This window comes from Pseudorca crassidens, chromosome X (genome assembly GCF_039906515.1).
Source record: "Pseudorca crassidens isolate mPseCra1 chromosome X, mPseCra1.hap1, whole genome shotgun sequence".
In the NCBI taxonomy this organism is placed as follows: domain Eukaryota; kingdom Metazoa; phylum Chordata; class Mammalia; order Artiodactyla; family Delphinidae; genus Pseudorca; species Pseudorca crassidens.
Genome location: NC_090317.1, coordinates 121,010,863 through 121,025,663, shown reverse-complemented (window position 1 = coordinate 121,025,663; position 14,801 = coordinate 121,010,863). Strand labels below are relative to the sequence as shown.

Here is a 14,801-nt window from a genome sequence, read left to right as displayed (position 1 = left end):
CATTCACTAAGTTATTTTATTTATTTTTAAAAATAAATTTATTTCTTTATTAATTTATTTTGGCTGTGTTGGGTCTTCGTTGCTGTGCGTGGGCTTTCTTTAGTTGGGGTGAAAGGGGAGGGGGCTACTCTTCGTTGCGGTGCGCGGGCTTCTCATTGCAGTGGCTTCTCTTATTGCGGAGCACGGGCTCTAGGCGCACGGGCTTCAGTAGTTGCAGCACGCGGGCTCAGTAGTTGTGGCTCACGGGCTCTAGAGCGCAGGCTCTGTAGTTGTGGCACACGGGCTTAGTTGCTCCGTGGCATATGGGATCTTCCCAGACCAGGGCTCGAACCCGTGTCTCCTCCATTGGCAAGCGGATTCTTAACCACTGCGCCACCAGGTAAGTCCTTCACTAAGTTATTTTAAATGGTGGTTCGGGGCTTCCCTGGTGGCGCAGTGGTTGAGAGTCCGCCTGCCGATGCAGGGAACACGCTGCTGAGCGTGCGCGTCCGGAGCCTGTGCTCTGCAACGGGAGAGGCCACAACAGTGAGAGGCCCGCGTTCCGGAAAAAAAAAAAAGGGTCCCCTGCAGTCTTAGAGAGAAGGCATTCACACACGTTCATTTATTATCATGAAGGACATAACAGGCACCACCTCCAACCTTACTAACAAAGCACTTCCTATCTTTCCCAGCACTATCCTATGTTTTGTTTATTGCTTTAAAAGGCAATGGGATATTCCAACCTTCCATCCTCCCTAACCCATGCTCCTCAAATAGTCTTAAATTTGGGAAAACTGATACAATTGACACATAAGATTCTCTGAATTAAGAAAACTAAAGATTAAAGGGGCTGACATGAAAAATGGTAGATAAAAACCAGACATAACTAGCTGCTATGAACAGAGTGCTAAATAATTCCATTAGAAAGAATTTACTAATAGGCAACGTCAGGTAAATTTAATTTGTTTTTTAAATTTCAAGATTTCTTCAATGCTACTGTTAAGCAATCTAATGCTTACACCATCCTTGCTCCTTATCCACAGTACCGCTTTTTACTTATAAGTAAACAGCATTTAAACACTAGTCAAAGGTCCTAGATTATACGAGTCATTCGGAAATATTACTTTAATATCAAATTAAATGAATTCTTCACTGTAGGTGAGCATCCAGTTATCAGGATTATAAGAAGGCACCTCTTTCCAGAAGGCTTAAGGAAGAAAGAAACAGAAGCATAATAACAGGTAACATTTACTGAGTCCTCACTCTGAGTAAGGCACTAAATGTTACCTAAGGCCTTGGCATAATTTACCATTTTAATCCTCAAAAAAACCCTTCCAGAGAGATACCGTTATTATTTGCATTTACAGGAGACTCAGGCTTAATTGAGTAATCTTCCCAGAACAGTGATTTGACTCCAGAGCCTGAGTTGTATATTAAAAACTATGGCCCAGAACTGTGCTAAATAAAGTAATCCTGCAACTGGCAAAAATTAAAACATATTCAAAGCAATATTTTACATGCTTTGAAGAGAGAAATAAAAATTGTTATCTTGATTTAGTAAAAGATTACCAGCAGAACCTGAGGTATACTCCCTATTTTCAGAAGCAAGTGGTTTTAAAAAATTCAATAATGAGCTCATTTTGTTCTCTTAGTATATATTTGTAAGTCTAAATCTGAAGTAAAATTAATAATAGACTAGTAAGAAGAAAGGTATGTTTGGTTATTTTTAGCAGAGTAGATTACGGCTTACTCTAATTACTGGCACTCAGAGAACATCTGAAGGTGCCTATTCTTATATTCACAACACATGACTTCTCCCCAGTCAGCTAAATATCAGCTGACTGTGGGTGACTGTAACCAAACCGTTCTCAATATTCTACTGCTATGTCATTAAAAATTCTTTTGTTAGTAAAGAAAATCAATACAGTACTCTTCAACAAATTCTGAAGCTCGTAATTGGTAGGTGTGTATTTTTTAATTAATATTAAGACTTTAATCCATAACATGCTGCACAAAATAGGAATAAAAAACGCATACAGTGTCTTCTGTGTTCACGGGATCTTCAAGAGCGTTTATTTTAGAGATGAGGAAACAAAGGCAAAATGACTTGTTCAAAGTCACAAAACTAGCTAATGGCCAAAGGAAAAGAACTCAAGTCCCCAGACTTTCAGTCTAATTTTTCAGCTATATTAACCTTACTCCCCTCTCACCTCTCCCTCCCCAAGAGGGGCAACTGTAAAGAAAGGCTCAGGGATGAAGAATGTGGATGAGGCAACTTGAGGAAGGCAGACATAAAGATCACTTGGTGGTATGAACAGCGAAAGTGCTAGTTCAGAATTTCTCAGCAGCTAAGTGGTAATTCCTTTGCTTAAAAGGTCTCCTCTTCCAGCTAGTCTAGGGAAAAAAAAATCACCTGGGGCTTCCCTGGTGGCGCAGTGGTTGGGAGTCTGCCTGCTAATGCAGGGGACGGGGGTTCGAGCCCTGGTCTGGGAGGATCCCACATGCCGCGGAGCAGCTGGGCCCGTGGGCCACAACTACTGAGCCTGCGCATCTGGAGCCTGTGCTCCGCAACGAGAGGCCGCAATAGTGAGAGGCCCGCGCACCGCGATGAAGAGTGGCCCCCGCTCGCCACAACTAGAGAAAGCCCTCGCACAGAAACGAGGACCCAACACAGCAAAAATAAATAAAGTAAAAATTAATAAACTCCTACCCCCAACATCTTCTTAAAAAAAAAATCACCTGTTCATAGCTACAAAAAAATATGTCCTTAAGTACTCTAGATGAGTTTTCAGTATGAAATGGGGAAATGCAGAGGAAAACTGATTATAAATTCTAACTTTTATATGTGAATTTCATCTCAGGAAAGCTGGGGTTTTTTTTAGTGCACCTTTATTTATAGGCGCTTGATGTAAATATCAGAGTCAGGTGAGATTACCCTTTACAGCCTTTAACGGAAAAAGCGGTGGCCCAACATGGATGGGCTGAATGCTGTGCACAGAGCACCAAGTAGTGCCTTCTTTTCTTTTGACAGGCCATCTCCTTCAGCTACAGGAATCTTGATTCCTGGGACTGATTCCCTTGCTTGTATTTTCCTCCTCCACACGGGGGACTCCTTCCCCTATCTAGAAATAAGCTTAAGTCTCTTATGCCATTTGTTAACCCTGTCCCCCAATCCTGTCTACAGGTGGTTATCACCTCTTCTGTCCTTCATAGCAAAGCTCCCCCAAATACTCTACACCTGCTGTTTTATTGTCTCCACCTCTTCACACTTTGCCCCATTTCTTCGAGAGTTCTGTCTCTACTATTCCACTGAAAATGTTCTGATGAAGGGCATTTTGTGAAATGCTCACTGTAAAATCTAATATTCTTCACTTTAGTTGACCTTTATGCGACCTTTGGCACTGGTGGCCTTATTTTTGAAACTCTCTCCCCTTCCCCAATGTGACTGACCTTATACTTATCCTTTGCCTGCTGTTTGAATGCTGGTGATCTAACTCTTTATGCCTAATTTTCCCCCAGACTTCCATGCCTATGCCCACCCTGAGAAAACTAGGCATCTCCAAATGGAAGTCACACAGGCCCCTCAAAGCCAACCTTCTACTTCACCATTTACCCCATCAACTGAATCAGAAATGTGGAATAACACCACTCCTCCTCTTCTTTCACTGCCCTCCCTGCTTCTAGCGGTGACCAAGTCTTACCAAACTTACCTCGGAACAGCTCTTCCACCTGCTGAGCCCACAGCAGAGGTCTTCCTTCAGGACTGCCGGATGAGGCAGTCTCCTAACAGATCCCTCAGGTGACAGTCTCAGCCCTCCCCCCACCCATTCTCCAACTACAGGATCTTTAAAGAAATGCAAATTTTCTATTCATCCCAGTTTAAAACCTTTGCCTCCAGGCTTAAGATTTGAGTTCTGGCCACTACGGCAGTCACTAGCAACTGACCTTGGACAAGTCACTTCTCCCAAATTCTCATTTTTTATAAAGCTGAAGTTTGATCAACAGTAGTGGTTTTCAAACTCAGGAAGCATCTACAGAGAGGGTGGAAGCCAAATGAGTTGAGACACAGTCCTGATTTCACACAAGCACCTCCACTTCCACTTGTTTCATTTAAAGTTCTATCCTTGGGGCAAAAAGCTTTTTTTTAAAAAAAAAAATCACTTGACTAGATTACTCTAAAACATCTCCCAGCTCTAAAATGCTATGATTTTTCTCAACAAATACTAAACCAAACACTGGATACAAAATCACCCAAAGATGACTAATATTCATTCTATTCTAAAGAGAAGTCTATGGTATTTTTAAAGTTCTAGATGTCCTATAACCTTCATGACTTTCTCTACCATCTCCCCTACAAACCCCACTCATATTGTAGTGGAATAAAGGAAAACTGAGAGAAAACCCAGGCTTCTCTTTGACCCTCCTCGAAGCCCATACAGTCAGTTCCCTGCACATCCCCCTCAGGAAAGAATTTTTATATGCATGAATGTTCTTATCTTAAATTCAGTAAATTATTTGTAAGGGAACAGAAATGGGGAAGAAACAAAGTAATTATATTTCTTTTAACCTTATGAGAACAATCTTGAGAAGTTTATTTTAAGGTATAAAAAGTTTCAGATATTAATAAAGATGTATAGCATTTTTTAAAAAGCTTAGTGTTCAAGGCCAACCTATGAGTCATTTTGCAACATCAAAATTTTAAAAGTCTGTTCTTGGCAAAATTATCTATCTACCAGATATAATCACACCTCCACCACAGCAACAAGTGTACTTCAAATTAATAAGCCCTAAAGAACAAATCCTGTATATATCCAGTTTTTACATCTGTGACTAAAATGGTCTATGTATCCAAGGTGTTTATAAGTGAGTAAGAGATCCTAAAAGTCAGATTAAAAGGCATGTCAAATATCAGTCATTACTTTACAGATTTGTGGGGAGAAGGTGGTGGTGGAGGGTAAATGCTTATCTAAATTCAGAGAATTACTCACACAATTTAAAATACTGATCTTATTTTCCCCTGCAAAGAAATGAATTCTTTCAAATTTCCTAAAAAGATGATTAAGCATGAAGTATCATTTATGCCTTCAGTCACATAATTTCGTGTAAAAAGATTTCCATAATTTTAACATTTTAGCCTGGGTAATAAATCAAAACAGCAGTTATCTTAAAAATACAAAGCTTTACCTTAAGACTATTTCATCTATACCTTTATTAATCATTATTTATAAATGTCATCCCTCAAAAGTCTGCAGTTTCCACATTATAAATGATCTGACATTTGATTCTATTTCACCTTCCTGATAAATCAAAATATACCTTTTGTAAACAATCTTCAGATCTCGCCACTCAAGAAAGCTGCACATTTTAGGTTTCCGTGCTAAAACGGTTTGAACAAGTTCTCTTGTGATCTTTTTCTTCTCTTTGTCTGATAATGGGACGTACCATTTCTGCAGTCGAAGCTTTCCCTGACGACTAAAAAGCAACATAAACTGCATCTGTTAAGATAAACAGAACCAAGATTACAGACAATACTTTGATTCAATAAAGTTAAGGTTAAGATGACATGCTGCACAGAGAAGCTTTGGGGGACAGGGCGTTTAGCTAACAAATGATGAGTAGCCATCAATATTTCTATGCCAGTTAAAATAGCAGGAAATTCTTATAGAAAGATCTTCCCACCAGATGCAAATCCTCCCACCCCACCCGGTTCCACGTAAGTTTGGGGGGGCGGGACGGGAGGACAAAAACAGGCGAAGTGAAAATTCTGATGAAAAAGATAATTCTTGCAATTTAAGAAACTATTGTGTACCTGTGCTATAGGAATGCATGTATATGCATCAAAAGAGAATTGTTGACATCAACTGGTTTAGATGCATTTGAAAGAAACAGATCTACTATTTTTCACCCTAAACAGAACAAGCCGTCCTGGTTCCAGACCGAATTACTTGTACACAGACTGCTATAACTTAGAATGCTCTCTTCAGTTTATGCTTACATATTTTAAGCAAAACAAAAAATCTAAAATATAAACCAAAAAAATCCCATAAATGCATTTTTCTTAATAAAAGCCTGATTTAAGTATCTTATCTCATTTTAAAAATCCCACCATAAATATACACACAATAAAGTGAGTTAATATAATTTTACCTAAGACAATAAAACCTTTAAAAAGCCAAAATAAGAGCTACACACATTACATGAAATACTTCATTTAAAACGATAAAAAACACAGCATCTACAGATGGAGTGGATGCTGAATTCTAGTGTATTTTACACAAACTGTTTTGTATATATTTATTTGGAATCTGCAAATGATGATTAGTCTACATGTTTAGTTTTTAAGGAAACCTTCTTGTATAATTCAACTGGTCTTCTCAACTGCAAACAGATAAGCACTGTTTCTACAAAGGTAATTTAAAGGTAGAATTCAGATATATATATATTTTTTCTTTTAACTATTGTATGTTCCAGTACTAGTTACTGCAAGTAAGATTCAGCCTGACTCTTAATATTCACCACACCATGAACATGGGGTGGGGGAATTTATACAATCAATTTGAATAAAATGGGCCCTAAATTTCGCTAAGAAATCATTGCCGCTTTTTGTAATAATCCAAACGGGCATCAAGATATTTAGAAATTTACGATGCAACAATTTAACTTTATTAAAGTTAAAATTGGCTGAAAACACCTCACTTAAAAAGGATGCCTGGCACGAAGTAAACGAACAATATTTGTTTATTGATGTCAAAGTGCCTCACATAGAAGTCCTGTTAAGATAGCGGCATTAGAAGGGGACAGCAAGTAAAGCATCAACTGGACAACGTTTCATGCAAACCCGTTAGCAGAACTTGGAAAAGAACAGACCCGTATTCCAGGATCTCGATGACCAGGAGGGCTGGGGGTTTGCTTTCGGAACTCAAGGACTCAAGGGAGTCTATAGCAGGCTCCCCCATCTCCCCCACCACCACTTTTTATGACGAATAGATAATTCACTCTCTTGAAAATAAATTATATGTTAACATGGGACGGTGCCCGGTCGCAAGGCACAAGTATTCCTTTCCTCTAGTTAAAAACCAACGCTCTGATTTTGCCACAAATCACAGAGCACCTCAATTCCTGGAGATTGGTATTAAAAACAATGGGCTCGGCCGCGGAACGGGCTCGGGGCCAGCGTTCCTCGGTCCGGCCGTCTCCGATGCCTGCCCGCCGCCCCACGGGGGGCCGCACTCCATCACTGACCGATCGAGCCCGGGCGAGGTGACAGGCAAGGAGCGGGGCAGACAATGGCAACCGCCGCCGCGCAGGGGGCGCCAAGGGTCCTTGGTCGCCGCCGCCCCCGGCCGCCGACCCCGCCCGCAAATGCCCCGCAAAACTTGAGGCGATTTCCGAACCACAGGTGCCGCGGGGCCGCCGCAGCGTCCGAGACTGGCCCCCGCATCCTGGGGCGCGGCGCCGAGTGGAGAGGGGCGCGCACGCGAAGAGAAGTGAGTTTCGAGGCGCGGTGCCCCAGTGGCGGGCCGGGCGGGCGGACGCAGGGTGGGGTCGTCGGGGCGCTCGTGGGGCAGCGGGGGGCTCGCCCGACCCTCCCTCCCCGCTCCCCGTCCCCAGCGCCCCCGATCGCCTCCCGGGACTTACGGCGGCCGCGGGCCGCAGGCGCGGCGGGGCTCGGCCGGCGGCGGCGGCGGCTGAGGGGAAGCCCCTGTCGCTGAGCTGAGGAAGAGAAGCCGTGTTGCTGTGGGGAGAGGACCCGGTTCGCGGAGTGAAGGCTTAAGCGGCTAGGGGAGGGCGAGCCGACAGACCCCGCCCCGGGGGCCGGACGAGGGAGGAGCCAGGGCTGCGGCGAGCAGAGGGGCGGGCTGGGCGGTGCGCAGGACGCAGCTCGGCTGTTGCCAACGGCACCGGAGACAGCTCAGGTGACCGCCCAGTCCGAGGAAGCCGATTGGCCGCGTCTTTACCAAGAGGTGCGGTCCGAACCGGAAGCCAGGCCACGTGACCCGGAAGCGGCCGCTGCCGGGGCCGGCGCGCCTGCGCACTCCTGAGTGTGCCACCGGGACGCGCGCGCAGCTGTCTCGGCTGTTTTGTGGTGAGAAGGTAGTGTTTCGCGGTGCCCTTTGTTGACCCTGCTATGCGGGGCAGGGAAGATCTGGACTGCCAAGAACCACATTCGAGCTCGGATAACTTTCCGTGCCCCAGGAGGGTGGGACGGGGCGGTGTAATGCCTGGTGATGTTGGTGAGGGGAGAGAGGGGATGCTGCAACTCTGAGGAAAATAAGTCAGCTCTTTCTTGGAGCTCGTGCACGCGTTTAGAGTGCTCTTTACAATTACTTTGCCTCAAAACCGTCCGGAATCCGACCCCTGCTTCCCATCGCACTGCTACAGCCCTAGACACCTTTTCGCCCCAAGCTGTGCAAGTGTCTCTTCCCGGGGCTTGCCTCGTACGTCCTCAGTGCTGCGGACCTGAGGAGTTACTGTCCGTTCTCAGCTGAAAAGCCTAGACAGCACCTCATTTCAAGATCCCGCTTCTTTCACACGGAGTCTCCCCTCTCCTCCCCCACATCCGCCTGGGTTCCAGTTAGTCTTGTCGACGACTTGCTCTGCCTGGCTTGCCCTTGCTCTCAAATGTCACAGCTCCTATGAAGCCTCACCCTCAAACCCTGTAAGAAGGAATCCCTCTTTCATCCATATGCCCATTAGCACATCTTGAATTTTCTTCATTTTGTATCCCAACCTAGTTCACTGCCTAGTATATAACACCACTAGTAAATGTGAGCTGACTGATAAGGATTATAAAATTGTAGATTTGTTTAGAACCATAGTGCTGAGCATTGTGTCTGGCACATAATGGATGTACATATTTTTTTGAATGAAAGAATGGATGAATCATCCAGTCCGACTCATCTTTTACAGATGAGGAAAGGGGAGCCCCACGGGATTAAGTGACCTTGCTTGAACAGCCACGGGTTTCTCATGTCGACTGCTATTCATTACCCCAGTCACCTCGGTTCTTACAAAGAAAGCTAGAAAATTGCTTTTGTTAAGCTATGCCCTTTTTGCAGAGGTTCCCAAACATAGTCGCCCGAATTTTTTAACGGCCCAAAGGGAAAAAGAGATGCTAAGTTTTATAGGAAGCTAAATTTAATCAATCTAAAGGAATCCTTTATTAGAGATTGTGTTCTTTTTGTGTGTGTTAAAATGTCTATAAAACTAAGATAGTATATAATAGGAATTTGGGGGCATTTTTTTAATGCCCTTCTTTGGCAAAATAAAAATATACAATACCTTCCTTTTTTTTTTTTTTCTGGAATACCTTCCCTTTTAAACGCTGCTATGCTGCTTGGAAAATTTCCTACCAACGTGTATGCTAAACGTATATACTGTAGTATTAAAGAAGTGGTCGACACAAAGCACAGAGCTGGCTTTCTGTAGGTCTTTAGGCCCCCTGCCCAAATTTCAGCAACGGGACCAATCCTGCCCCAGAGGCACATGTTAATGCCCCATTTCTCCCTTACTACACAAAACAGATGCCATTAGCCAGTCAAAGATATATCTAATACGATGTAATGAAAACTCGCCCTCTGAATCCAAATGCTGCTTTTCTCTTTTTCTGTACAAAACTCATGTCCTCAAGGTTCCTGAGATAACTACCTCCAAGTTTAAGCTCATTGGTTATGCTCCTGATGTTGGTCTGTGGTTCTGAAAACGAGGACGGGAGACTTGCTGATGACATATTGGCAGTCTCTGGTATTCCTAGCCAAGAAAAGGTGGAGGTTGGGGGGAGGGAGGGTAGGGAATTATGGGAAAAATAATTAGCAGCTGAAAGCAGCTATTACATAATCTTGGCTGCTTATTAATTTAGCAGAAGGAATGGCTTATTAAATTCTAATAGCAACAGCACAACTGCAAACAACCTAGCAATTAACAGTGCAGGGCCCATTATTTTGTTAATATGTTCTCTTCTTTTGGCAAGTGTATAAGAACAAAATTTATAGAAGCAGATGGTCTTTTTCAGTAGATTATAGATGGTTTATTTCCCAGTCTTAGTATTAAGAGCTTATTGTGCGTTCACCGTGAAAGACAAAAGAAGCACTGTTATTGTCTTTGTTGGTAATTAACTGTTTGACTTTGATTCCCACAATTTCCAAATTGTGGGCTTTGTTATATAGCTGATTCTTCTCACCTGGTATCTTCTTCATCTGTCATGTTAATAGGGTCTCTTTTTTTAGTCCTTTGCTTTTGTTATCTGGGTGGTCCTGATTTCTTGGTTGTTATTGATTGATGGTACAAAAATTATTTTTTATGAAAAACTAAAAATCAGATTTTATACTTTTTTTTTTTTTGATACAGGAAACATTTATTACAGTACCGTTTCTCATGGAACAAGAACACGTAGTTTCATGGTGCACGGCTGCCAGATGTTTCCCAGGTTTCAATGTCCCAGGTAGATAAAGGAAAATTCGGCAAGGTCAGAAGAGAGAAGAACAGATTTATCATGAAATAGGAATGGTAACTGTGTCCCAAGTGTACAGAAGGGGAAGAATTGAAGTCTTTCTGGTAACCTGCCTTTGCTTTTATTTATGTTTTTATAGAGATATAATTGACATATAACACTAGTTTCAGGTGTACAACATAATGGTTCGATATTTATATATATATTACAAAATGATCAGAGTAAGTCTATTTAACATCACTTGTTTCTTAAACAACAACAAAAAAAGTGCCTAGCTTTTATTTGTGCTAAATGCAAGAGGTGAGGGTAAAGTAGAGATTCTACCTTTTAACAGTAAAATTTTGAGACTTTATATGTAGTCTTTTATAAGTTTTCAAAAATAATTTTAGTTTCCTGTTAAATGTGTGATGGCTATATGCTTTTATCTCCTCTCCCTCTCAAAATGCCATTAAATGAAAAAAAAGAAGAGGAATGTTTAAAGTATAGACCCACATGGACAATAAGGGAGGGGACAGTAGCGTGAGGATGTCAACGAGGATGTCAGGGTACACTATTGGCTCATGATTAAACACTGACGATTTAAGAAAAAATTGTAGTATATTTATCTTGAGAATATGGAGGACAGATGTGAGGGGATGTTGAAATAATGCTAAATCCTCATGCGGTAACAGGAAGAAAATAGATACGATCCAACGTGAATCAAGAAATAGAATTATTAGCATATTCTTTCAATACCAAGAAGTAAATTCCAGATGCAATGAAGACTTTCTTTCCAGAGACAGAATCTTGAGGTAGGATGTAATAAAGGTTATTATTACATTTTATTTTACTGTAGGTTTTACTTAGATAATTTTTAAAAATATTGTAATGAAGTAGATAAAAATTCTTCTGTTAGTGCTAACACTGTATTAAGGATTTGTACAGTGTTCCTTTAGCCAGTCTATATATTATATAAAATTTATTAAATAAAAATGTTTTGTAATGAAATTCAGTGCTGAATCATTGTAGAAGATCACAGTAAGTGTAAAAAGATGCTCAGAGTTTGTGAATTTGCATCTTCTAAGATAAAGTTGTTCCAAGGAGAAAACTGGCCTAAAATAATGAGGATTTGTGAACCAAATCATTTCAAATAGATAGAGCTGTCACTGCTGAAGTCCTCAACAATGAGCTAAAGGGAAATGTGGAACATACGTTCTTTCTTGACGCCTGTTTCCATAGCTTTGAATAAAATGCAGGAGAATGACTCTTCTCCTTTTAATATTGGGTTAAAGCATTGATTCTCAAGCTGGGCAATTTTATCCCCCACCAGGGAACACTTGGCAGTGTCTGGAGACATTTGGGTTGTCACAGTGGGGCAGGGGGGCGGGGGTGGGGGAAGAGTTGGTGATGGGGCTGCAATGTACAGAATAGCTTCCATGACAGAGAATTATCCAGCCCAAAATGTCAATAGTGCCGAGGTTGAGAAACCCTGAGTTAGTCACTGAAAAGGTTAACATGCAGCAATGGAGATATTTTATAGACATTTCAAGAAATGGAACAAGCACTTATCTTCATATGTTTGTTTTTCTCTCGGAGGGGTTGGAGTTGGAGGCATTCTTAATGTTTGATAGGTAAAATCCTTAACTGCTGAAAAGACTGGCCACATACATGAGGCAGTCAGTATTCATCAAAGTAACTAGAATAAACTATCCAAACGGGATTTTCTTTCAAAGTGATTCTGGAATATTAGTGGAAGTTATTTAAAACCAGGATCCATGAGATGACTATTCCATCCATTCATTCATTCACTTTTTTTTGGCTGTTTTGGGTCTTCGTTGCTGCGCGTGGGCTTTCTCTAGTTGGGGCGAGCGGGGGCGAGTGGGGGCTCCTCTTTGTTGCGGTGTGTGGGCTTCTCATTGCGGTGGCTTCTCTCATTGTGGAGCACGGGCTCTGGGCACATGGGCTTCAGTAGTTGTGGCCTCAGGGTCTAGAGCGCAGGCTCAGTAGTTGTGGCGCACGGGCTTAGTTGCTCTGCGGCATGTGGGATCTTCCTGGACCAGGACTCAAATCCGTGTCCCCTGCATTGGCAGGCGGATTCTTAACCACTGCGCCACCAGGGAAGTCCCAATTCATTCATTTATTAACATAAATGTTTATTATGTGTTTGCTCTCTGCTGGGCACTGTGGTAGATAATGGTGATACAAAGATGAGTAAGATGTTGACTCTGTCCTAAAGCTCCAAAACTATTTCTCCTGACACAAAATTCCATGTCTTTTGGCAACAAACTCTGGATGGTCAGGGGAGCAGTCACCAAACATATGAATACATTTTCTTTTAGGAAACCCCTAGAGATGCTTCATAGAACCTTAGATGTCTGTGACTGACCCCTTTGGAAACTATTCGCCCTAATGACCTCCCAGGGCTCTTAGCAGTCTTTTCATTCTGTCAGTTTTCCACAATACTCTTAATTCACAGCAGTATTACAGAGAGATTTGCTATGTTTTCAACAAAACAGTTTCAAATAATTATCTTTTGACCTGGTCCTTAAAATGAGATGTTTCAGCAGTAATCTAACTCAACTAGACTAGTGGTTCTAGGATATTCTTTAGGGGACTTGTGAAAACACAAGATGGCTGGGCCCTACCACCAGAGTTTCTGATTTAGCACGTCTGACATGAGGCCTGATAATTGCATTTCTTTTTTCTTCTTTTTTTTAATTGAGATATAGTTGTTTTACAATGTTGTGTTAGTTTCTGGTATACAACAAAGTGATTCAGAATATATACATTCTTTTTCAGATTCTTTTTCATTGTAGGTATTGTTTATCTGTTTTATACATAGTAGTGCCTATCTGTTAATCCCGAGTTCCTAATTTATCCCTTCCCCCACTTTTCCCCTTTGGTAACCATAGTTTGTTTTCTATACCTGTGAGCCTGTTTCTGTTTTGTAAATAAGTTCATTTGTATCATTTTTCTAGATTCCACATATATATGATATATGATATTTGTGTTTCTCTGTCCGACTTACTTCACTTAGCATGATAATCTCTAGGTCCATCCATGTTGCTGCAAATGGCATTATTTCATTCTTTCTTATGGCTGAGTAATATTCTAGTGTGTGTGTGTGTGTGTGTGTGTGTGTATGTGTATGTGTATTTATATACATATACACCACATCTTCTTTATCCATTTGTCTATCAACGGACACAGGTTATTTCCGTGTCTTGGCTATTGTTAATAGTGCTGCTATGAACATAAGGGTGCATGTATCTTTTCAAATTAGGGTTTTTGTCTTTTCTGGATATATGCCCAGGAGTGGGATTGCTGATCATATGGTAGCTCTATTTTTAGTTTTTTAAGGAACCTCCATACTGTTCTCCATAGTGGCTGCACCAACTTACATTCCCACTAACAGTGTAAGAGGGTTCCCTTTTCTGCACACCTTCTCCAGCATTTGTCATTTGTAGACTTTTTAATGATGGCCATTCTGACCAGTGTGAGGTGGTAGCTCATTGTAGTTTTGATTTGCATTTCTCTAATAATTAGCGATGTTGAGCATCTTTTCATGTGCCTGTTGTCCATCTGTATGGCTTCTTTGGAGAAATGTTTATTTACGTCTTCTGCCCATTTTTTTATTGGGTTGTTTGTTTTTTTTGATATTGAGCTATATGAGCTGTTTGTATATTTTGGAAATTAATCTCTTGTTTGTCACATCTTTTGCAAATATTTTCTCCATTTCCATAGGTTTTCTTTTCATTTTGTTGATGGTTTCCTTTACTATGCAAAAGCTTCTAAGTTTAATTAGGCCCCATTTGTTTATTTTTGCTCTTATTTCTTTTCCATCGGGAGACTGACCTAAAAAAACATTGCTATGGTTTATGTCAGAGAATGTTTTGCCTATGTTTTCTTCTAGGAGTTTTGTGGTGAGAGTTGTATTTCTAAGAAGTTCCCAGGTGGTGCTGATGTTGCTGGTCTTGAGACCACACTTTGAGAACCACTGCTCTATACCAAAAAAAAGCTATGACATATAACAGGAAAGTTCTCAAAGCCAGTAATTGTGATATATAACTTTCCCAGACAAATGATCTAGAGGAAACTTGAGATCTGAATTTTTTTATTGCTGACCTCATTAAGTCTGATACCATTGGGAGAGTAATAGTCTCAGTTATATGAACCTGAAGTTCAGTCTATATGCACAACCCATAGTGGCTTCTGATCATGGTGTGCCCTGTACAAACTAATGTACTGTAGTAGTCTAAGTTAGAGATTAGAGTACTTAGAGAAACTTGAAGTTTGCACCATAAAAGTCAGATGCTTACGTGATGAATATCACTACTCTAAAATTTTTTCCAACTACTTATGCCAAGTAGGAATCACCTCTGAATACTTTGTT

At 41.4% G+C, this 14,801-nt stretch overlaps 1 protein-coding gene and 1 long non-coding RNA gene across 6 annotated transcripts in view; one reads left to right on the top strand and one right to left on the bottom strand.

The window, feature by feature from the left end:
- Positions 1-7,774, bottom strand: part of AP1S2 (adaptor related protein complex 1 subunit sigma 2) — a 28,910-nt gene extending 21,136 nt beyond the window's left edge. For 2 of the 3 annotated variants that reach the window (XR_010940103.1, XM_067724347.1), the window contains exons 1-2: positions 7,618-7,774; positions 5,296-5,474 (exon numbers count right to left, since the gene is read on the bottom strand). Coding sequence is in view for 2 of the 3 variants with exons in the window: in XM_067724347.1 (XP_067580448.1) it covers positions 5,296-5,474 (179 nt within the window). In the remaining variant the exon portion in view is untranslated. The remainder of the gene's footprint in view (positions 1-5,295; positions 5,475-7,617) is intronic. The other variant, XM_067724346.1, reaches the window with a different exon arrangement.
- Positions 7,775-7,977: 203 nt separating this feature from the next.
- Positions 7,978-14,801, top strand: part of LOC137216410 (uncharacterized) — a 204,894-nt gene continuing 198,070 nt past the window's right edge. For 2 of the 3 annotated variants that reach the window (XR_010939764.1, XR_010939762.1), the window contains exons 1-3: positions 7,978-8,073; positions 10,327-10,533; positions 11,101-11,220. This is a non-coding gene — a long non-coding RNA (uncharacterized lncRNA). The remainder of the gene's footprint in view (positions 8,074-10,326; positions 10,534-11,100; positions 11,221-14,801) is intronic. The other variant, XR_010939763.1, reaches the window with a different exon arrangement.